We start from the raw sequence: 26,218 nt of genomic DNA, 5'->3' as shown, positions 1-26,218 counted from the left end.
CTCGGTAGCCACCCCGGGGAAATGATCGGGCGTGGTCCGTTCCGGATCCCCCTACGAGCGGGACGGTGTTCCTCCGAGGGACCGTCGACGACGACTCAAACGTTGGGGGACCGCCTGGGCCGATCCTCCTCCCGCAGGCCCGCAGGAGCGAGCGATCGCTCACGGTGGTCCCCAAGAGACATTGGGGCTGATGGGGAATGAACCCCGATGTCACTACTCCCCCTCGACGAAACTCCTGGGGGAGCCGCCCTCCGTGAACTTGCTGCGTCCAGTTTGCCCGGATTATTCTGTCACGATCGGGATGTAGAAACAGGACGCAAACGCAAAGTTCAAAATAAATAACATTTAATAATAAAAACACGAGGGCTGACATGGTGAATACAGGAACACAGGAAAACAGGAACATCCAACACAGGGAACAGACAGGGTTTAAGACACTCTGTGTCTAGTTTTGGTGTGAATGTGCTTTGGAAAGAAAAGAACCTATAAACATGTCTCACTGATGAATTGTCTTAAACACTTTTAGGTGGCTCATCTGCTGACAAGCATCCCTACAAAGAGGACAGCTTGTTGAATGCGGAACGTTGGTATAAGTAAGCAATTGCCCTAGTGAAGTATGGGCCAAACGCTGTGGAAATACTTATCAAAGACAGGGTTAGCGGTTTGTGTTCAAGTTTAATATGACATGTAATTCAGAATATTGATAAGATAAGCACATCCTGTAAATGACAACTGCATTGAAATTTTTTTTTTTTTTTTTTTTTTTTATTGGTTTATTTAACAGGGACAATGCAGTAAACATTGCTACACTTTCAAGCAGCCAATCCTCTACATATAGGCTTCTAGCCAAAGGCTAATTTGCAGCCCCAGTCCCTGGTTAGGCTTTTTTAAGAACAATAAAACACACAAAAAAGCTAAGTGAAAGTTAAAAACAAAAACAATAAAAAAAAAAAACAAAAAAAAACAAAGCTGAGACTGTGCAAGACTATCAATGTTCACAAACCTGTTTTTGTTTGAACCACTTTTTCAAATTTATTTGAAAAATGTTCAACTTTGTTTGCATTTTCAGTTCAGTTGGCAGGCTGTTCCAAAGCAGTGTACCTTGAACTGAAAATGTGGATTGTGCAAATTTTGTTTTTCTCTTTGGTACTATGCAATTCTGGTTAGTTATAGCTCTTTTAGTCATCCCCTTACTACTCTGTTTCAATATTAATTTGCATATAATGTCTGGAGCAAGATTTTGTACACATTTAAAAACCAATTTAATAAGAGACAAACTAATAAAATTTTCATAACTAAGCAGACTATGTTTTTGTATAATTTTGCAATGATGCCATTTATTTGGTTTCTTGTCCAGAATTTTTAGTGTTTGTTTATATAAAGATCTAACAGGTTTAATAGTCAGTTGAGAAACCTGACTCCAGACAGTCACACAATAAGATAAATGCGAAAAGATCATTGCATGCATATACAACTTAGCTGTTTTTAGAGATACATACGGTCTAATCATGTAAAAACAATTCAAATTTGATCTGATTGCTTTACACAGCCTCTTTACATGCACATCAAATTTTAAATGAGAATCTAAAATAACACCTAAATATTTAAAATTGTTAACTGTCTCTATTGCCTTTTGATTGATCTTAATTATAAATCCACCCATTTCCTTCCGTCTTATTGAAAAACACATTGAGACAGTTTTTGAGCAGTTCAAAGTCAAACAGTTGTTTTTCAGCCACTGCGACACATCAGTCATTTCATTTGTTTATATATCTGCAGATAAGCGTGGAGTCTGTGCCGATACATAAATGACTGTGTCGTCTGCATATAACTGACATTTAGTTTGCTTACAACAATTTGGTAAATCATTGACATATAAGGAAAACAACAATGGACCCAGAATTGACCCTTGAGGAAGACCCACCTCATTGTTTCGTAATACTGATCTTGAGTTATTTATTTTAACACACTGATCTCGAGATTTTAAATGTGATCTAAACCAATTCATAGCCTGGTGAGAGAAGCCAAACAAATTTAATTTATGTAGGAGAATCGCATGATTCACTGTATCAAAGGCCTTTTTGAGATCTAAAAACACAGCGCCTACTACATTGCCATTATCTAAAGCTCCCTTAATAAATTCTGTGAGATAGCAATTTGCCATTTCTGTTGAATACGTAGGCCTAAAGCCAAACTGTTTAGAGTGAAGTAGATCGTGTTTTTCTAAGTACTTGATAAGTTGTTCAGATACCAACTTTTCCAAGATTTTAGAGATTACAGGAAGTATAGAAATTGGTCTATAATTTTGAACCTCATCAATTGATCCTGACTTAAAATAAAGCAATAAACCCCAAGAAGCAGTGGGTTACCAGTGCATTTTATAACAGCTAAGGGGCGTTGTTAGGCACAACGCTTAGCTGTTATAAAATGCACTGTAACCCCACTGCCTCGAGGGGGTTTATTGCGTTTATAAAACGGTTACTTCATATGCATAATGTTAGAGGGATTTTATAAAATAAAACACAAATAAGTTGTAATTACATTAGTAGAAATATTACTCTTCCGCCAAACAAAGTAGTTCCTCAGAATCAAGTGTGACTGAAACAGAGCGCAGTTCCCAACCAACAGAGATGCAGCAAAGACACAATGAAAATATGATTTAAGACTGTGGTGTTTATTTTATAAATCACCATTCATCTAATTTATACATTAACATTTATATCGTGCAACTGTTGAAGTGATGATCAAATATGCTTGGAAGCATGCTGAACTCTTTCCCCATCAGCGTTTTTTTTTTTTTTATAAGTTGCCACCCAGTTTTAGTTTAATGCCTTGCGAGAAAATTATCTTCTTTAAATAAACATAAAATATCAAATGAAAGAACAGACCATCCGCTTTCAAACAAAAACAAACAAAAAAACGTTTCATCCTACCTTCATTTGTTCTCTTATCACCTCTCAATTTTTTTAGCTAAAAGCGGAGATAATTCAATTTTTGTGAAGAACTTAAGAGATCAGATCAGATTCAGAGCCATCAAAACTTACACGCTGTGTTTTCAGTGTTGAGTGAATGCGTCAGTGTTTAAGTTGGGTAAGATCGCCACCCAGTGGATAATAGCGGACGTATGAACTTGAGTTATAAACTCCTCAGACAACGTTTTCTCTTTATCGATGAGATGACTCAACAACATTTATTGACAGTTATCTGGATATCGCCATTAATTGTACAATTGTAGACAAATTAAAAATATGATTAAAGACACTGTTGTTTGTTTTCAATCAGTACGCAGCAACAGTGGCGCAGTGATGTAATGTGGTCTGAACCGTGAGGTTACCGGTGTATTTTATCACGGCTTATCCCAAATATATCCTTAGCTCTTGAATTATTCAATTGATTAATTATTTGAAGTATCTTACCTTCATCAACCTCCGAGATATAAAAGGATGAGGGTGTGTCAATTATTGCATTTTGAGGTAATTGTACAGGTTCAAAAGCTATAGTAAGCTCTTCTACAGACTGGATAAAATATCTATTAAATTCATTGGCAATTTCAGTGCTATCAGTACCAGGGACGTGCACAGACATTTTGAGGGGCAGGGGCTCAAGTGAAATAAAGGGCACTTCTCATAATTATGTATATATTTTTCTTTTTTTTAAACAAAAAGTATATATTAACGCAATTCTGACTTCCTTTTTAAAAAAAGATTAAAAAAGTTAATTAATTTTATCTTCCTCAAACTCACGCAATTGTTTACTTTTTAAAATATGTCTACAAAATAATCAGTTCACACAGACACCATGGTCTCCTTAGTAGTAGGTTTATACAGCAGCAAAGGAAGCCAATGTGCATGTTTTGAAAACATTAAATTACACATTAATAACAAATTTGTTAAAATGCTAAAAACAAAATTACACATTAATTACAAATTTGTTAAAATGCTAAAAACAAAGTTGTGACTGCTAAGTTAGCGCTACATTCCAATAAATGCTATATCATATGCTAGCGTTTAGCTGATTAGTTGTTAGTTGTTACTCAAAATGTATTTTTGTCAAAATGTATTTTTTGTTTTTCTAATAAGGGCTCAAAATATAAGGTCTGTTTACTAATGTGAGCTGGCATGAGCCTCAGAGCAGAGCAATCAGAGCAGAGCAGAGCTCAACATTATTATTCATGACACTTTCAAATAGGGCAAAAATAGACCATTTAATTAAAATGACAAATGTCTTTATATTTTACTTTTTTGTGATGTCAGTGAAAATTCAGACTGGGCAAGTAAAATACTGAACCATCAGATTTCTTCCCAATCTACTCCAGCACTCCACTATATAACACATTATACTTATTTAACAGCCATTATAAAAAACGCAAACAAAAAAGCTTACTACTGCAGTTAGCAATTATTTTATTGTTTGTGCTTTATTATTTTATGAGCAGTCTGTTTAAACTACATACACTATACGGATACAAGTTTGCAACTCTTCAGGTAAATATGGGATTGCCATGGGAAACAATGTCCCTGAATCGTTATGTGTAACAACCTGTCCAATATTTTGTGCATAAAACTGTTAATATAAGAATGTTTTCTTCCTCACACACTTACCGATAGACTGCCTGCATAATCATGCACATGATCGCGTCTCGTTCAGGCTGAGCTTTCGGCGCTTGAAGCGCGAATGATGCAGCACGAGTGTAGACAAACCAATCATAAAGCGAAATAAGTTAGAGAGGCGGGACTAAGGAAAGGTAAAGCCAATCATATTAGCGATGTGAATTTTGGAGGCGGGACTCATCTGTTAACCGTTTGTGTGCCACAAATAGCGTTATTTTTCTTTATATAAGAGTTTAAATCTCATTTAAATGATTCCTGAATACATTCATGTTAAATTAAATAAGCAACAAGTAAAACACACAAGAAACAGACAGACATCAGTTGTTACATGAATAAAGATTATATATATTTTTTTTTTAAAGCACCCCAGAAAAAAGGGCACTTTCTCTCCAGGAATAAAAAGGGCAGGTGCTCAAGCCCCCTTTGATGTCTATGTGTGCACGTGCCTGATCAGTACTAAGTGTTCCATTTATATGCACCTCCAACAACGGTTTTCTTTGCATGCCTTCTCGTTTAGAAAGTTTGTTGATACACTTCCAAAGAGATGAGCTATTTCCTCCTGATTCTGTAATTAATTGCTCAAAATATACAGTTTTTGCCTTCCTCATTTCACTAACTACTTTATTTCTTAGCGATTTAAAACTTAGGATATCTGTCTGTGTTTTTTTAAGAAAAGACTTTTTCAAAGCAAGATCTCTCTCTCTTTTTCATTAGTTGATAAATATCTAAATTTAGCCATTTTAGGGATGCACTATTTTGTCTACATTTTAATGGTTGTGTATACTTTTGAATAATTTTTTAATAGTTTGCATCATAATTTCACAGTTTTTGTCCAGATCACCAGTTTGTAATGCACCATCCCAATTAATATTTTTTATACCATTTTCAAATCTTGTTATTTCACTCCTAGGGATGCCTACTCCTGGTAGGGCTGTGCAAAAAATCGACTGCGATTATCATGCGCGTGTCATCAGTAAAGCCGGTTCGGTGATTAGTATTAAATCGCCATCAGCTGCTTTCAGATGGAGCGGCATTTATTACACAGACCGTAGTTCACCGAGAAGCTAGGCAAAATCGGGTTTATAATCGAGGAAAATCGATTCCGATTTTCTATGCGATTTTGCCTAGCTTCTCGGTGAACTACGGGTCTGTGTAATAAATGCCGCTCCATCTGAAAGCAGCTGATGGCGATTTAATACTAATCACCGAACCGGCTTTACTGATGACATGCACATGATAATCGCAGTCGATTTTTTGCACAGCCCTAACTCCTGGTATAAAAGTTTGACGAAAATTACTCTGCAAACGTTTCTTTGTTAATTTTCTAACAACCAGGATCATGTTATGGTCAGACAAACCTGTCAGAAGATTATATATTTTTATTATCCTTTCAGGTTTATTTGTAAATGCCAAATCAATAAGAGTTTTACTTGTTTTTGTTATCCTTGTTGGACATTTTATTAACTGATTAAATTTAAATTTTGATGTAACTGATTTCAGTTTTTGCTTACTACGTTTGTCTGACCAATTTATGTTAAAATCTCCAAGTAAAACAGTTTCAGTACGACAATTTAAAAATTTCAACATTTCCTCTCAATTATAATAAAAAGAAGAATCATGTGAGGATGGATTATACAGAATCACAACATTAAAATTCATTTTTGGGGACATTTTAACATTTAACGCCAAACATTCTAATCCAGCAATATCTAGTTTTACCTCAGCACATTTAAAAGTATCCCTAATATAAATCATTACTCCCCCTCCTCTTCGTGATAGTCTATCTTTTCTGTAACAACTATATCCAGGAACATCAATCGTGCATGTTGGTATACTGTTAGACAACCAAGTTTCACTCAATGCTAAAAAGTCCAAGTTTGAGTTTATAAGTAGATGCTCAACTTGGTCCTTCTTTGATATAATACTTCGGATATTCAGGTGCCCCCCTAAAATACCCTTTGGTTTAAGTTTTGAGTCCCAAATCACTCTGGCATGGTTTACAGTTTGAAATAATTTAAACTGTTTCTGTTTCTGTGCAGCATGGTTGATGGCTCCTTTTGTCTTTGGATTTTCATAGAGTATCTGTTGTATGTTTGCTCCAGACAACGCATTATATTGGTTACAGACAGGGGATGGTTTAGACTCAACAAAACTCTCTGAATCAAGGACAGGACTGCTACAGAGCTCTGATGTTTGAAACATGGGCACATCCTGTAAGATATCCAAGGGTAGTTTGGCCAAACATCCAACATCTCCCAGCTTGAACCTCGAAGGCCCACTGATCTCTGCACCACAGTTCACACTCCAGCTTTGATTACACTCAGTCGATCCACTTACTGGTTCAGTTATATGTTGGTTTGTTGATGGTCCTGGGTTCATCTGTATGTCACCGCTGAGCATGAGAAGAATCAGTAGAACTTTTGGACCATACCATTTGCTTCTCTTGACATGCTGATGACTTTCTTTTCCTTGATGATGATTATTTTGCCAGCAGATGGAATAAATAATGTGGTATCCTTGGCTGAAGAAGTTCAGTTGTGGTCTATCAACCATGGGCACAAGTTTAACAGATGTAGTCTGTGTTTCATTTCCAGTAGCACTGGCAGCAAAACCAAGTGGACTTATCAAAAGCCACAAACAGAGCAGCCATATGCAACAGGACTCCTTATCCCTCTTTCCAACATTTAAAATCCATCCCTGGCTAAGGATTTCTTTAACATTGATAAGAAATTGTTGAAAAATACCAAAAGAGATCAAAAATGTTTGTTGAAAAACATTAAACAAAAGGGCAAGTGTGGAGCCTAACAAACCACCCATGCACCTGTCGGCCATCTTGAAAATTATTGACTGAATTTACATATCAATACCACACATACCACAGATGCACCTCTGGAAACTAAGGAACTGGTTTCACAAACTAAATTGTGTTTTGCAGCACAATTTGTTTGACATTTTATTGGCTTATGGTTGTGATTCTGATTTGTTTATTGTAAAATACTGTTTCATGTAATTCTTCATTTTCTCATAAATGATCACTTTTTCGTTTTAGTATTGTTGTTATGACTTGTATTATGAATCTTTTCGGGCTGTTTGATGGTAAAACATGAATTGTTTTATTTTTTATATTTTTATATTGTTTTTTATATTTTTCCAAAATATGTGTTCTATCACGTGTTATGTTTTTTTCAAAATAAGTGCCTGCTGCACACGCATCAAAACCGTTTATGATAAAAGAGACGCTCACGTTCACAAAAGACACGCAAGACACTCACTTAACAGTAAACTCTGATTACGCATGAGCAGGGCCTGAAATTAACATCCGACCACGCGCCAAATGCGGGTGGATTTTGCAATTGGCGGGTAACACTGTCAATCTACCAGCCACATTGGCGGGTGGCCAATGCGAATCAGTGATGCACGGGTCAATGTATAAACAACCCACTCCCGACCGACATTTTCAACTTACCCGCCCGGAATTGTTCAAAATAGTTTTTAAACCCGACCGACTGACCGCGGCCCGAATATCATTAAAATATTTGTCTGGGTAACCGGCAACCGCTCATTTCTTATCAACCTGCGCATATCACTGATGCAAATTGAGTGATTCATTGAGAGGATGCGACTGCTGTTTCGCAACGTTCATGCGATTGGAAAGAAGATGAGGCACTTCTCTGACTACGTTTGGATGTGCGAGTAAGTATTAAACTGTTGATGAGATGGGATGAGAATGCAATGGTGACATAGACTACAGTATAATCACAGTTGCACATATGTGTAGTTCTGCTGTGACGGATCAGAACTCTTGGATGTGTAAACTTTAAAGAGAGTTGCGCTACTGTCTCTTATACTGTAGTATATTAACATACATTTTGCGAATAGAGTAATGAATAACAAACGTATGTGGGGCGTTTATGTGCGCAGTTTGTGCCCCCTCCGTATATGTGTGCGCGCGTGGGTTTAAGGGCACTCAATAGGGAACATCGGAGCGACGCCTTCCTCAAAGCAAGCGTACATAAAGTTTTTCTGCTCTTATGGGCACATATAATAAACAAAATAATCTCAACAGTATTCTTATTCTAATAAAATATTTCGTTATGTCTTAACTTAAGTTTATGTATAGAGACTAGAGAGTCAAAAACTGTGTCTGTGATGGTCTTAAAGAGACAGTAACCTCAATTAACATACTTAAGTCTGTGTCATTAATGTTAATCAAACAACCTAAGACAAAGAGAAATTCACTTTTGTAGCTCTAAAAAATTATTATATTTAATTCATATATTAAAAACAGTGTTATCATTCACTATTCAGGCAAAAAAACTGGCTGGTAAAAAGTCACTGTGGCAGGTGGATTTCTAAATCCACCTGCCACAGTGGCTGGTGGTCATAAAAGTTAACTTCAGGCCCTGCGCATGAGATTATGTGAGTATCTGACAAACACGAGCGTCTCTTTCATCATAAACCCTCTTAGACGCATCTGCAGCAGGCACTTATTTTGGCAAGACACGTGATGCAAATATGATCTCTTAAAGCGCAGAACACATATTTTCAAATAAGGAACCACACACATGATGGGCTACATACATGTTGTGTGTTGTGACGAACTTCGCATTGAGTGCCCTCGAAAATAGAAGTCACCGGCAACCAGTGGCGGTTCTACACGGAGGCCAAGGGTGGCCCGTGCCTCTGTAGACATGTCCCTGGCCACCCCTGTGGCCACCCCGTGCTGACCAAATAAAAAAGTATACATTTATTTTGATTTTACACGCGAGCGGCAAAAGCGGAACTAATGCGACGCAACTTTCTACACGGGCAAATTAGAGCGGCGCACCAAATCACTGTAGCCGCCCTGCGGGTGCTGCTCGGCGAGTGTCTCAATTCGTTCCCAATCTCCCGATGTTGAGAAAGTGTATACAGGTTTGGGCACTAGTAAGGACTCTAGCTGACTTGACATTGGGACACTGTTCACTTGTTCTCCTGTGACGTGGCTGCTTAAGCGGGTTGTGATCATTCACAGCTGTTACTCATCAACAACCGGCAAAACCAACATCTCGCTAACTTTTTAAAGTTTACACATTGTAAAAAGCGCTGTAATTATGCTCTTACATATATGTGCATAAAACTGGAGGAATATAATTAAATGTTGCATATAAAATTTTTTACAATTTAAAATAAATATTATTTAAAAAATATTAGATTGCGGTCCATCTAATATCCATCCAACTGTCTAGCATTGTGTGTTTATATGTAAACTAAAACAAACGTTTGTCTTTATAAAAGTTTGCATTTCATAAAGTTTATTGAGTAGACTCACATGATCTTCGGTTGGGGGGCTTTAGAAAAGAGCCAAGCTCCCCTTTTGCACCTGCACTCACTCTTGTATTAAATAAATATTTATATGACTGTAAAGTAAAATAAAGTTTACAGGGCAGTTTCCCGGAAAGGGATTAGACTAGTCCTAAACTAAAATAAATGTAAGAGCTGTCCAAACTGAAAACAACTTGCAATGCCATATCTTAAAATACACCAGTGCGCTTTGTTTTGCTTCAAAATGCACACAAGTAATGTATTTAGTAAGGCATGTTTGTTAAAATTTCCTAATTAAACTAAGACCTAGTCCTGTCTTAAACTAATTCCTGTAACCACCCCTATAATCTTTAAATATATTTTCTTGCCATTTTTTTATGTGCCCCCCTAGTGAATTTTGTCTAGAACCGCCACTGCCGGCAACCACTGGTTCACTCATAATTGGTGATAAAAAAACTCTGGAGGGGAATTAAATTGTGGCAGAGTAGGCTAAATCTAAAGTTCTTCTGAAAAGAGTTCAAATGTAGCCATTTCAGTCAATTTCTTGTAGCTCTGAAATGAGTAAAATGGCACTAGAGTTTATTTAAAAAAAAACACACACAAAAAAAAAGATTCAGATGTAACATGACAGAGTAAAATATCAACATATACTGAGCATAATTAGCTCTAAGAAAACAACTTTATACTTTTTAGAGAGGGACAAATGTTATCTGGTACAGGGTAAAATTTCTTCACTTTTTTCAATTTACTGTGTGGGTTACAAAATGAAGCATTTCATCTGCTGCTCTGACAAAGGAAGCTGATAATGAACTTGAACAGTATGTCACCTTTAAGAGCTTTGAAATCTGGGCTCTAATTACATTACAAAGCTTTAACTCAGACTGTGTAGTATTTACCGGGGGGAGAGGATGCATAGAGGGTTTGGCATCTTGGTTATTAAATTATTATTAATATCATTCACTAAATGGTTAGTAAAGAATGAAATGTACATATGTTATTTACTAAAGTAACCATTTGCCAAATAACTTATTTTATAATAGTGTGGATTAGTTGTTATTTCTGTGCTAAATTGTTAGAAAAGTCCAGACTGTGTTTAAATTAAAAAACAAAATCTGTTAAAGGGATAGTTCACCAAAAAATGAAAATTTTGCAATCATTTAATTACCCTCATGTTACAAACCTGTAAAAATGTCTTTGTTCTGATGATCACAAAGGAAGATATTTTGAGGAATTTTTGAAACCAAACCCATCATGAGCCCCATTCACTTCCATAATAGGAAAAATAATACTATGGAAGTGGATGGGGCTCATGATCGGTTTGGTTACAAAGCAGAATTCACCACCTATTAGAATGCATTATACATAGTCTCTCACCAGTGGCGGTTCTAGGGAGGGGCCAACGGGGGCCAGTGCCCCTGTGATACAAGCTTGGACCCCCTTGTGGCCCCCCTAAATGTGGGGTGTTAAATTATTTTTTGTACCATTTTTTGCGATCGTTGTTTTTACATCTGTTATTAGACAGTGGGAATGCAACAGAAAACACAGCGGAACAGAAAACAACGCGGAACAGGAAACAATGCTGAACAGAAAATAACGCAGAATATTTTCTACAGTTACTGCTTGAAGCGGAACACAACAGTATCGTAGAACTTGCGTTTGTGAGTTTTTACTAAGTTACTCAGAAGTTGGTGGAAGTTTTAGCGCGGCTATTATATTTGAAGACTGCAAGCAAAGATATAGATAAAGATATAGAGGTGAGTAAAGTTGTTTATATGTTGTATTTGTATTAAATGCATTACAGTTAAATCAGCTCATATTACGCTGCTCGTTTATGGCAGTTTTAAAAGGATGATAAACAAACTGATGGTTCTAAGTGTTTTACTCTGTAAACGAGTTGTAACATGTTTACATAAATGTTAAGACCTAGTTAGTTAGCAAGTCGGTTATTTTCAGTAAATTAATTCATAAGCTTCTTGGTCCCCATTGCTTTTGCTCTATAGTTCTCATCACAATGAAGAGAAAGAAGGACATCATGTCGTTCTTCCAAAAAAAAAGGTATACAGTAAGATGCAGATACAGACAGAGCCAGATGGTTCATGTGTGGAGACAGAAAGAGAGGGCAGAGAGACTGCAGAGAGAGAGCAGGAAGAGTTGTCCATTGGGAGACTGAGAGTGAAGGAATAGTAGAGGAGGAAAGTGAGACAGATGGAGAGGCTGAGAGTGAGACACCTACAGAGGAGCCACGTGCGTCCACTTGCAGTGGACCATCAGGTTTGTGCTGTTAAATACATCTGTAAAGCAGTGCAATAATTCAGTTTATATGGTGTATATAGAAATGAATCAGTTTGTGATCTGAAATTAATTCTTATTTAAGATAGATACATTAACAGGTATAGTAATCATAACAGTAGTAATAACAACTAAAAGACTTTTCAAAGTGTAAAAATGAAGCTGGTAGAATAAATTTATAAATTTATTCTCATCAGCAAATAATGGAAAACTGAAGAATACTAAGATAGACAGACGGAGTAATTAGTGCACTTAAAGGGATAGTTCACCTTAAAATGTCAACATCCTCATGTTGTTCTAAACCTGTATGAATTTCTTTTTTCTGATGAACCCAAAAGAAGATATTTTGAGAAATGATGGTAAGCATACAGTTGACAGTACCCATTAAATTCCATCATATTTTTTTTCCTACTATGAAAGTCAGTTGTCACTATCAGCTGTGTGTTTACCATCATTTATCAAAATATCTTCTTTTGTGTTCATCAGAAAAAAATAATTCATACAGGTTTAGAGCAACATGATGACAGAATTTTCATTTTAAGGTGAACTATCGTTTAAAACTTAATGCTCAATATTTATGTAAATAAAAACTATTTGTTGAAATTAAAAGGGTGTACATACTTTTAATATATATTTTTCCTATTTTAATAAGGAAATCCCGGGAAGAACCACCTGTGCAGCCAGTGATGAATATGTACCCAAGAACTCTGATGGGGGACCACAGGAGGAGCTTCAAGGCAGCCTGGTACCAAATCCACCCCTGGCTTGATTATTCCAAGCAATCAATGGGTTTTAACAATTGGAAGAAGGCAACTTACAAATGGGGGGATTTGCAAGTCATGCATGGTCTGAGCGGCACAAACAAGCAATGATTACATGGAGAGACTATCAGAAAGCTGTAAAAAGTAATGCAACACTGGTAAATGCCCTAAACAAGGAACACAACAAACAGGTTCAAGAAAACTATATTAAAACAATAGGAGAAATACTACTACTTACAGCCACACAAAACATTCCACAAAGAGGACACGATGAGTCTGCAGAATCAGATAATAAAGGGAACTTCATGGCAGTACAATTCTACTTCCCTTATAAGCCAATGGTTCAAAATTCTTTTAGTTTTTTTCAATTATAACATCAAAATTAATCGAACATCTTCTACATTGGTCTTTAGTGATTAACAATCCTAAATACTGAACTTCAGTTTTTATGGGAATATTAAAGTAAGAAGTCTCAGAACACTCCTTGATGGCCAAAAGTTCACACTTATTCAAATTCAGAAACACCCCAGATGCCTTTGAGAACCCTCAATCAAATCTATAGCTACATCTCTGCCTAATTCCTCTAGATACCGAAAATCTAGGAGAAGTCCCATTTGACAACTTAATGGAGCAGTTACTTTTTTCATACAGGGTTTTGATCGCATTAGAAAAAAAATTCCCAAAACCAAATTTTTTAAGGGTATCCAAAATGAATTTATGTTCAAACGAGTTAAAGGCTTTATAAAAATCTAAAAATAAAATAAAAGAATTATCATTAATCAACTCTGTATAATCTAAAATATCCAAAACTAGTCTAATATTATTTGAAATGTGTCGATTTTTCATAAAACCCGACTCTGATTCGTCTATTATTGAATTCAATACCGATTTTAATCTTCTAGCTAAAATTAAAGCCAATAATTTATAATCATTGTTTAATAAACAGATAGGGCGCCAATTATCAATAAAATATTTTATTGATAATTTCATTTCTACTTTCTCATCCTCTAAAATCAGATTTGAATGTTTCTGAGACAACATTGTTATTCTTGATATTATTCTTGTTTCTTTTTCTCTCTTTTTTCTGGCCATTAAAGAACTAAACTTTCTTACATATTTCCCAATCTCATATTTAAAAATTTCCCAATTTGTACTGAAGGCATTCTCCATTTTAGCTTTAATCCAAAAACTAGCAATCAAAGTTTTTATCTTCTTTTGAACTTCCTCATGAAGCAGGAGTGAATTATTGAGTTTCCAGTAAGAGGAAAATGTAACGTTATTGTTTTTCACACGCAGCTTGATATTAATAAAAATGGCTTTATGATCTGATAAAGGAGTCGGTAAAATATCTACCTCTACCCCATCTTTTTGAAAGCTTTTAGAGATTAACTAATAATCTATTCTAGACTGACTAGTTCCAGACGTATTACTCCAGGTAAAGTTTATATTATTAGGAAATTTTTCTCTCCAGATATCATTAAGGTCAAATTGATCCATAAAGTGTTTTAAGGTATTATCTGTTGACTTTGGACGACCTGGTGGCCATTTATCTACAGCACAGTCCTGAACAATATTAAAATCTCCACCCATAATTATATAAGCTCTTGGATATTTTTTCCAACCAACTTTTAAGTATGTTTTCTATTGCTTTCAGAAGATTATCATTTTCTGGTTTCCTATTATACCCATACAGATTGACAGCTATAATAAAAAGATTGTTACAGGTAAGTAATAAACAAAAAAAATGTCCATCTGGATCATTAACCGATTGCAAAACTTCACCATTAAACCTATTCCTAAGTGTTATTACCCCAGCTGAATGTTCCGATCCATGGGAGAACCATAAGGAATTCCCCCACTGGGTAGTCCAAAATTTAGCATCATCTTTAACAGAATGAGCTTCTTGTATATAACAAAAATCAACCATGAATTGGCTTTGAAGGAATTGACTGTTTTTTGCAGCTTTCCAGACTGCTTCCCTGTATCTTCGAACAACAAATCGGATGATAACTGCTCGTGGTCTTGACTCATTCGGGTGCTTAGTGCCCAGCCGATACGCAACATCAATAACATCTGGCAACTTTTCTCTTTCCTGCGGTAACACTTCATCGAGAACATTCTCCTTCGCCACCTCCGGGATCCTGTAAAGTTTCAAATTCCATTGTCTGCCATAACGCTCCAAATCAGAAACGCGATTCATGCAGGTCAAGGTAGACTGTTCACTTTTCTCTATACGTTTTTCCATACCACCCATTTTCTCTTTAAGATCCTTGATTTCTGCACATGTCTACTTCGCCATCTCTTCTAGAGCATCACATCTGGTGTTAATAAGATTCACCAGCCTATTAACAATCTCATCCGAATTCCAACTGTTTTTACTGTTGGAAAGTGATGTTTTTTAGCTACCGGTGGCTTGCTAGGAGTTATTGGAAGTGAGGGAAATTCCTCCTCATTTCCCAGGTAGTCAGCCATTCTGTTATCGTAGTCGTGATCAGTGTTAGCCATTGTACTATCGTTGCTCGCTCCTTTGCTTTGAACATTCGATTGTTTCTGAGCAGATTTTGGCATTTTTCATCTTTGAAGAAATAAAAAGTTGTTCCAATGTACTGCACTGCTAGCCTGGCTCCGCCCTCCTACGTGCTTCCGCTTAATTTTCATTTCGCTTCAGCAGTACGTCTAGGATGGCTCTATAGAGTTTCGTTTTCTCCTGCAAAAATCTGCAGGACCAATCAGCGAACAGATGGGGGTGGCTGAGAACGATGACGTTGAGGTCGTGCGTCAGTTTGAGTGGTAGTTCAGTAATGGCAGCGGAGAAAGACGTGAGAAAAGCTATTCGGTCCGTTTTTGCAAAACTGCCGAATATACAGAAGTTAAAGCCGGAGCAAGAACCAGGTTTGCTAAGTTTTGTTTATTATTCTGACTTGTTTTTTCTGTCTGGTTTCCTTGCATGATATACGTCACGACCACACATTAGAGATTGGCTTTGGCAGATCCTGAGTGACTCTGGGCAGATCTAATAGTTTTAAACTTCAACAATGGACCCTCCTTAACGGAAGTAACGCTTTGCAATGGAGCGTGGCCAGACTCTCTGTACAAATGAAATGAATGTAGGAGAGTCTGGTTGGACCAGGCTACTGCACTGCTGCACCGAGTAATAAAAAAAATTCTGCAACACGTTTACCGTAGTATACTTAACATGAACGCAAAGAGCTCGAAAGTTTTATCTACTCACACCGCCATCTTGGTCGGCCCCAGCAGTAACAACTGGGCTGACATTATTCATTGAACCTTATAAAGAAGTTTTTTTTAGCTTTTTAAACTATGCAAGATAGCTGTTTCACTCCCTGTTAGTACTGCTTCATGTGAACGGAGTTTACGCCCTGTTAGTACTGCTTCATGTGAACGGAGTTTTTCCTGTTGAAATGCAAATACATTGTTGAAAGATTAAAAACATGGTTAATGCCTTTAGTGCAGTGCAGAAAATGATATGACAAGAATAAGGTCTAAATGTAACTGGCACCTCTAACAGTACAACTGGCCCCAGATTGGCCCCCCAAGTTGAAATGGTCTAACCACCACTGTCTCTCACTCACTCACTCACTCACTCACTCACTCACTCACTCACTCACTCACTCACTCACTCACTCACTCACTCACTCTCTCTCAATTTCAATTTAAAGAACTTTATTGGCATGATTGTGTACAAGATCAGGGCTGTGGATTATTTCTGATGGTGTGTAACTGATAAATGAATTTAGCAGCAGCTGATGGGTGTCTGTCCTCCCCCAGTAACATCTTCATTTGATCTGAATCTGAAGAGCTATGAAGCTCTGGTATGAGCTGTGAGATTTTGTCAAAGTGTTTTTCTCTAAGCTCTTTATATTTACCACAGTAAAGGAGAAAGTGTGTCTCTGTCTCAATCTCGTCACTGTCACAATGGACACAGATTCGCTCTCTCTCTCTCTCTCTCTCTCTCTCTCTCTCTCTCTCTCTCTCTCTCTCTCTCTCTCTCTCTCTCTCTCTCTCTCTCTCTCTCTCTCTCTCTCTCTCTCGCTCTCTCTCGCTCTCTCTCTCTCTCTCAAACACACACACACACACACACACACACACATTCTCACGAGTGCATGAGTAGTGTGTTACTTAAGCGGAATCTACTACCTTCATCTTTTTGATGTCAAGACACAATCATGGTTTCACTTTGCATCCCAGTGAAGGTTTTTATTACATATTTTTTCATCATCATAGACGTACAAGGTAAGCAATTCGAAATCATCACAATCTTAACTTATCGTAACCTTTTTTTTGTTAAGAATAGCTATATTTCTGGACGTCATTATTAAAAGCATCCGGTAAAACCGGGTCTGGCTCTTAAGCTGCGCGGACGCGAAAAAAAAGTATAGGCTACCCCGGGCTCTGGGACGAATATTACCCCATGATCTGTCAAAATAGCTAAAACAAAACATATCAATGGTTTGTGGTATAGTTGCCTTTTAGTTTCAGTTTTAAGAATTCACAACATTTATATTTTATGCAAAAAATCTATATTTGCAAGTCAATTGCTAACACATTTGCGTATTGGAATTTTGGATAAAACTCATATTGCACTGTCTGAAATGAATGTACCAAAGCTGTCACTGCACAGCAGGAGGCTACCCTTATGGCTCTATGAGCAGCAGCGGAGACAGATGTCCGGGGTGGCACTTTGCGTTAATCGCCGTGATTATTTCGACGTGCGGCAGAACGGCACGTTGGTAAAACAAATATTAAAACTTACATGGCTAATACTACATATGTCATCGTGGAAGTGTGTAACTGTCTTTTTGTGGACTTAATATCTTTATATTTATTTTTCTGCTTGCACTGTTTTTACAACAAAACCCAACGCCATGATTTCATTCTTGAAGTAATGTTTATTGGCTACTGTATGATTATTAGTTGGACTGGACTGCCGACTTGAACTTGAAAACGCGACGCGCATCACCGGCAGGGCGCGTGCACAGCTAGAGCTTAAACGAGTTCATGCAATCGGCGTTCATAGGAAACAATCGGTTACTGTATATCTTAAACGAATAAACATAGGCTATCAAGCAATCCGTCTTCTCTGCTGTTGAAGGCTCTGTCATTAAAGTTTTTTTTTTCATCGTGTAAAGTTTATTTTGATAGGAGTAAAGGAAAAAATAACCCCATTGGGATGTATTGTTTCAAGGTCTTATTGGCACACATTTTGAATTGATGAGAATTTAACCTAGTTCCCCAACTAGGATTTCTTAGGACTTTTAGTTTGTTGTTCTGGACACCTTGTCATGAATCTCCAAGTAGGAGATAAGAGTGAGAACCCAATTGCTGGATAGATGAACAACAGGCTTTATTATAACAAAAAATACAAAACAAAGACCCACGAGGGGGTTAAACAAGGCAAAGACTAACAGACAATAAGACTGATACTAAACTAAGACTGGAACAAAACTTGAATACAAAACAATAAACTTGAACAATATAATGACAATACTCTAACTTACAGATAAACATGTACAGACAAAGGCACAAATGTAATACAGGCAGAGGATCAAAACAGCACAAGTATCACATGAATCTTACAAAACAAATCAGCACAGGACAGAAAAACGCAAGGGCATTAAATATGGAACAAATCAAGAGGGAACAGGTGACAAGAGTTAAACAATAACTGAATGATTAACAGGGAAACGGGTCGGAGTCAGGAGACGAGACACACAAGCACAAATAACATGAGCCTGCCATGATCCTGCCTCGTGACTGGGATAAAACAATAACAAGAGGGCAGAATCATGACACACCTCATATAAATGATCTATGCTGCAAAAAATTATTTTACAATTACTTCTATTTTTTGCTCCAAAATTAGTTAGTTTGTCTGGACTATAGTTAAAGGTTTATCGTGGAGTTTAGTTTATAGTGAGATTTACCGGGGGTAGAGGGTGCATAGAGTGTTGGCATGTTGCCCTTACGAAAACTGACCATGGTTTTACTACAGTAAAAGCCAAAAACCGTGGTTATTGTATTAAAACCATGGTTTTGCTGATAGTAATCAATACACCAAAAAAAAAGGGACATTTTTGTAAGGGTGGGGTGGTTATTAAATTATTACACTCTAAAAAAAATAGTGTTAAATAGCAATAAAATAAAATCCCGTAATCATAGGGGAACCATTTTTAGTGCTATATAGCATCTATAAAGCACTTATGAAGAACCATTTATAATAGTGTGGATTTTTTGTTATTTCTGTGTTAAATTGTTAGAAAACTCTGCGGAATCCAATGATATTTAATAAATAAAATTGAAATAATGTCAGGATCCTGTCAGGATCTTGTCTTGTATTACATCTAGTTCTTTGCGACAGGGTTTCGTCACTTTTTCCCCGATCTCTTATGATTTGTTTCAGGTGTTTGTAATTTATTTTATCCCTATTAAAGTCCTTGTGTTTGATGTTCTTGACATGTGCGTTCTGGATAAACCCAGACGCAGACAGCGGATAAATATACGGATAATTTATTTGAACAAACAGGAAAACAAAAACCCACGAGGGGGCAAAACAGAACAAGATGAACAAGACACTAAACTGACACTAAACTACAAGATATATATATATATATATATATATATATATATATATATATAAATAACACTAAACCGCACAAATAACAAGACAAGGCTACACTAGGCATGAAAATATTCTTTGATTTAAATTCACAAGAACACAGGACTGGAACAGGGAAGAAACAAAACGCACGCGTAGAGAACATCAAACACAAGGACTTTAAATAGGGACAAAATAAATTACAAACACCTGAAACAAATCATTAGTAAAGGATTGTGGAAAAAGTGACAAGACCCGGGAAATGCGTGGTCAGAATAAACCAATACTAAAACCACGCATCTCATCGTACTGTCAGAACCCTGTCACAATGAACTAGATGTAATACAAGACAAGATCCTGACAAATAAAAGCTTTTTATGAGTTTATAGTCTTGAGCTTATTGTCTTATTGTTATTACTTTACTGCATTCTATAACTTTTACTCTGGATTAAAGTGTCCAAAAAATCTTAAAAGTCTAATGATTGGTCTCTTTAAAATGTATATAACTTCAGATTTGATTCAGTCCATCAACTGAGAAAGATGAGAAGCATAAAGTGATAATTTGTAATTGATTGGTGCTAATAGAGGAACTGTCACACTCAAAATAAACCAAACTATATGTGTACCCTGCACATTATCTGTTGCTTTAGTTTAATTCAATTTAAGACCATATAATTATAATCTGTATAAAATATATTATTGTCAATAGATGTCAAATATCAAATGCTTTTTACTGTTATCAAAAATCAGTCATCGCTAAACATTAAACAGTCTTGTAGCCCGCACCAACACGCACACGCGAGATATGAATGCTTGTCAATGACAAGTGCTTAAAGGAAACCACCACCGTTTTTCAATATTGTACTATGTTCTAACCTCAACTTAGATGAATTAATACATACCTATCTTTTTCAATGCGTGCACTTAATCTTTGTACAGCGCATTGTGAATGTGTTAGCATTTAGCCTAACCCCATTCATTCCTTAGGATCCAAACAGGGATGAATTTGGAAGCCACCAAACACTTCCATGTTTTCCCTATTTAAAGACTGTTACATGAGTAGTTAAACGATTAAGTATGGTGACACAAAATTAAAAATGAGAACGTTTAGTATGTATGGTTCCCTGAAATAATGGAAACCAGCATTGCGTCAGTTGCTGACGCTATCGGGGGAAACTCCTGTTTACTACGTGACTGAAGCCTATTGTTTACCGTCTGTAAAAATTACAGACCAATGGTGTTCGAACCCGCAAAAGGGTGGGCTTACGCTCTTTATATGCAGGTAGAACACTATTTCGCTTACTTTATTCAACTGAAGCTTGAAGCCGAATAAAGCTCGCTGCGATGGCGTTTATAGAACGGCCAGCTGCGCGATGATTGTTCCCATTTTTTCATGAAACCATGGTTACGTGAGTAACCTAATCGTTCCCTTTCACGGTTCACTTCGCATTGCATCAGTGGCTGATGCTATGGGGGAACATCATCCCATCATGCCGTGCATATACAACGGTTTAAAGTGCCTTACTGGAGAGAAACCACCTGAATTATTGTTTAGAATCCAATCCGGTGTCCCGGGGATGGATCGCCAAACCTGGGTGTGACTGCGAGCGTTGATACAATTATGGACGGCGGGCGTGTGTGCATATATTAACCGCTTTGCCTGGAAAGGCATGAATGCATTTTAAAACACGGTGCCAAGGGGTGTCAATTCACACTATGGTATAGTGAGCACGGGAATTGCTCTTTGAGAGGAATTCAATACCGTTCGCCATTACAGTGAGGTCACATAACCGACAGTATTTACATGTGTATATTCCAGAGCACACAAAAATACTTCAGGGTAGTCCAGTCGAGGCACGACGTAACCCTTTTTCTCCCAGACAGTCTGGTCTCTGCTGCCGGAAAGCGGCAGGGGAAGACGCAGGGAATGGATTCAGCTGCAGGGCTTAGATCGACACAAGCAGGAAAGTCTTCTTCTTCTTCAGAGTAGCGAGAGGATCGCGCTGAAGGAGAAATAAGGTAAGCAAAATAGTGTTCTACCCGCATATATAGAGCGTAAGTCCGAACACCATTGGTCTGTAATTTTTACAGACGTTAACCAATAGGCTTCAGTCACGCAGTAAACAGGAGTGCAACTGACGCAATGCTAAGTGAACCGTATTGAAAGGAAACTATGTTGTATGGCAGAAGAGCGCTTAGTTTACAGCACTTCCACCTTAGGCGCAGTAATATTGATGGAAGTTTGAGCGAGAGGTGGAGTAGTCAGGAGTGATGATGTTACTGCATTTAAAGCTCTACATTTGAAAACCGCGAATGTGCGCGTCCTACGAGCTTTAAGACCCTGGGGAATCCATGGGAGGGGTGACGTAAAAGGAAACTTGCACATGAATAAAAAATCTTGAAAATAAACAGATAACTAAATCACGATAGCAAAATCAGTCTTCCAATGCAATATATGTTTTTTACAGCAGTAATCGGACATTAAATTGATTTGCACAGATTAATAAGTACTTCATCTCCCACGTGACATCATCAACTATGTTGTTAAACAAACATGGTTCAAACGACGAATGTGCGACAAAGTTACTATGCTTTCGGGAAACAGTCGTGACAAGGTAGTTTCTCCAACTATCCATCGTACAATGTTGGTTCAGCATCGAGTTTCAAAGGAGTGGTGAATCAAAGAATAAACTTTAACTTGATTTTTGTTATATAAGAGGTCATCATACTGAAACGAACATCCTGCAAGTTTCAGAGCTGAAAATGTCCTTGTTATTGAAATATAACAGTTTTTGGCACCAAGCCCAGAAAACACCAGGTTCTGGAATGTCCGAATCTATGACGTAGAAAATATTTTAATAAAAGTAGAATGGCAACGACTGCTTTTGTAGCTTTAGTAAAACATTGTAGTACTATGTGTCACTATTGCTTTGTTAGTGATCGCTTGATATGTCCTGATTGTGTGTAACATCCGTGTCTAAACGCTTATGTTTGACTGTTTTAATTTACTTAAAACATTGAACGAATAATAAATGTCCAACACTAAACATAATATAACTGTAATATAACATTAGAAACATACAAAGTTAGTGATAAGGACTTACCAGCTGCAACTTAGATTCTGATGCACGTTTACTGTGTTGTTTACAGTAATTTAGTCACGTCGGGTCTGAAGATTTGTTGCTACCTCACCATACGCATTGTCATTTATGTGTATCATCTCTAGCACCCAGAAGCTTTTGTGGCTCAAACATATGTGTGTTTGGCTGCTATTTTTTCACATCTAAGGTTTTAATGACAGGGAATCAAGCTATCCAATCATAGCAGTGGGAGTTTGCGTTTAGGTCTTCAGTGCATCAAAACAAAGCATATCTCAAGCCAGCCTCAAAACCAGGGTACAAAATAGCCTATTACTTATTGCTTTTGATGTTTTTTGAATGTAAAAACCACACCAACGTAATAAGTAGACCTCAGAAAACAAAATAAAACATAAAAACATCCAATTCATCCCCCCTTTAAAGTAATGATGAACGCTCAGCTTAGCCACACAATTATTTGTGACCCTGTCTGTAAAATCCAAGTCTCTTTATGGGGCGGTTTCCAAGACAGGGATTAGACTAGTCCTAGAGAAAAATAAATGGAAGAGCTGTCCAAACTGAAACAACTTGCACTGTGATGCGCGGGTTGATCCAAAATAAGCGGGTGCCTGCTGTAACCCGTGGTTCCGAGTCATCAAAAAAAAAAGTATGATATTCGAGTATCGCTCGGTCGGGTCGTTTGAAATAAAGATGCCACTTAACTATTTTAAACAATAAGAACTTTTAAAAAATGCGGCCCAGGAAGCGGGTTGGGTACAATATTTTTTTGCGGTCCAAGTTGCGGGCAGGTTAGTTGAAAATGTCAGTTGGGTGCGGGTTGTTTGTAAATTGACCCATGCACAGCTGGCACTGACATATCTTAACTCTTTCACCGCCAGCGTTTTTAAAAAAAGTTGCCAGCCAGCGCCAGTGTTTTTCATGTTTTTCACCAAAGTTTGATGCCTTCCAGAAAATGTTCTTCTTTAAATATATAAACATACAATATAAATACAAATATATATACATACAAATGAAAGAACAGACCCTCTGCTTTCAAACAAAAAAAACCGTTTCATCCTACCTTCAGTGGTTCTTTTGCAATCAGCTTTTGAATATGGGTAGGTTTTTGCAAAAACACCATATTTTGAGCAAAAAGCAGACATAATTCCATTTTTATGACGGACTTTTCATAGAGATCCCATTCAGAGCGATCTTTAAAACAGACACGGACATGCAGCAGCTTGCCATAGGGCAATACTTCCGGTTTTAAAAAGTTGCGGAAGGGCGCCACCTGGTGGATAATAGCGGTATTGCGGAAAGACGGAAAATCTCGCCATTGGCGGGGAAGCGTTTTCTCTTAATTGACGAGATATCTCGTCAATGGCGGGGAAAGAGTTAAAATACATCATGCCCTTTGTTTTGCCTATAAAAATGCGCACAAGTAATGTTTTTAGTAAGGCATGTTTGTTAAAAATAGTTATATTTCTTAATTAAACTAAGGCCTAGTCCTGGCTTAAGGTAATACATGTCCTGGAAACCACACCTAAATTAAATATATCAAGATTATTTTACACAGAATGTTCTTCACATTATGTAGGATGAATTTTTAAGAAAACTAAATCGCCAAAAAATAACTATAGCTGGGTTTTCACAGATTGGGGGCCTGTTTTTCATACGTTGCTTAATATATCCGAGATCAAATGAGACATATGAGATGATCAGATCACACTAATATGATCTCGCTTATTTGGCTCTTTGAACACACCTGCTTTAATTATCTGAGATCATTGTGCGTTCGTGCACTGCACGAAAAGGCAATACATGTCGATAGTAGAAAAGTTGATCAGCAGCGATGTGATTGGCCGGTTGTTACAATAGCCAAGAACACATTTTTTGGTGGAAGGTTATTGTGAACTTTTTATGACACTTAATTTGTAATCCCAGCTAAAGCTATTTTTGTACATAAAATCACCCTACATAATATCACCCTACGTAAAATATTCTGTGAAAATATAATCTTGAAATCTTTAATATTCATGTTAAAGTTTACTGTAATCAAACTTGATGCTCCTAAAGTACTTTAATTCTAGTTAAAGAAAAGATAAATGCTGTTTTGTTTGTTTATAACAGCATCCTAAAAAGCAGAATAAAAAACAGGTGGTGGTCCTGCATCTTCATGTGATGTCCTGGCAGAAGTGATGTCTCTAAACTAATTGATTGGACAAATCATCTCTGGAGGCAGTTGCTGCAACACTTTAATTGCTGATAAATGAGCTTTACTGTCATCCAAAAATAACAACCTTATAGATCATTTGTGCAAGCACGTTATTACGACCTAAAATTACATATTAAGGGAATAGTGCACCACATTTTAAGTTTTTTGGTTCATACGTCAGATTATACGAATCTTATTAATTTGTAAACGTAAAAATGGTTTCATAAACATTTATGATTTTAAAGATATTTTGGCGCATCTAACCCCACCCTTAACCTAAACACAACCACTTCTCAACCATATTTAACACAACATGCAATTTAATTCAATTGCATTATTCTTATATCCACATTAACTGAAACTCCTGCATCTGGTGAGTCTGAACAGAAAAGTGTAGTAAAGAAGATATGTGAAATGTAAAATGTGAATATGTGAAATGTAAACATCTTTGCAGAGTTTTAAACATAAAATAGATACAAATTACTAAGCAATCTAAAGACAAACTAAAATTGGAGATGAGTTAATTCAAAGGAAACTTATTTCACATGGAGGAATTTTTTTTATTGTAGATCACATCTACTACTGCTGGTTAATGATGAGTGATTGTTGTTTTAATAAATACATTTAAAATTAACAAGCATGTGTTTGTCTTGCTCCACAAAAATAAGTTTCACAAGTACAGAAAAATTATTTTATTTATATTATATATATTTTAGGCAAGGCAAGTTTATTTGTTTAGCACATTTCATACACAGAGGTCATTCAAAGTGCTTTACATAGAAATGAGAAAACAATATGAGAAAAATAATTAAAAATAAGAGACACACGATAAAATCACAATAAAAACAAAGATACATGATAATTTAAAATAACAATTAAAGAAAATAGATGTGATTTTAATAAAAACAGTTTAGAATAAAAAAAAGAATAAAACAGGAGTAAAAGTGACTTGAGTTAAAAGTGCAGTCGGTGTGAAGCAGCACAGTGCTCATTCAGTTAAACAGATGTGTTTTTAATCTAGATTTAAAAGTGTCTACTGTTGCAGCACATCTGCAACCTGATCTCACAAAGTTCAGTGGGATAGTCACGGAATTTTTTGCTAATTTTTCCGTGGCATTCTCATGGATCTCCGCATTTTTTCGTGGCCCTGCTACAGACTGTCTTTTTCTGGCGTTGGGGTTAGAGTTGGGTTTGGATGTCATTTCATGTAAATCTAACCCTAAACCGAAGCGAAAATGGTTTGAAAATAGGAAAAAGCAGTTGAGTAACCAAAAAAAAGAAAAGCTTGTCATATTAATCGTGCATCTTAAGCATGATTTTGCTTGTATAATGGAGAATATGACTTT

At 36.7% G+C, this 26,218-nt stretch overlaps 1 protein-coding gene across 1 annotated transcript in view; it reads left to right on the top strand.

Moving 5' to 3' along the window:
• The first annotated feature begins 17,049 nt into the window (after nt 1-17,049).
• The window catches only part of LOC135782585 (nectin-3-like protein), a 39,868-nt gene continuing 30,699 nt past the window's right edge, over nt 17,050-26,218 (top strand). The window contains exon 1 of the mRNA XM_065292963.2: nt 17,050-17,218. Within this exon, the coding sequence (XP_065149035.1) occupies nt 17,152-17,218 (67 nt within the window). The 5' untranslated portion in view covers nt 17,050-17,151. The remainder of the gene's footprint in view (nt 17,219-26,218) is intronic.

The sequence above is a fragment of the Paramisgurnus dabryanus genome, chromosome 15, assembly GCF_030506205.2.
Source record: "Paramisgurnus dabryanus chromosome 15, PD_genome_1.1, whole genome shotgun sequence".
Lineage (NCBI taxonomy): Eukaryota > Metazoa > Chordata > Actinopteri > Cypriniformes > Cobitidae > Paramisgurnus > Paramisgurnus dabryanus.
The sequence above is the reverse complement of the archived record's forward strand: the minus strand, read 5'-3'. Positions and strand labels throughout refer to the sequence as shown.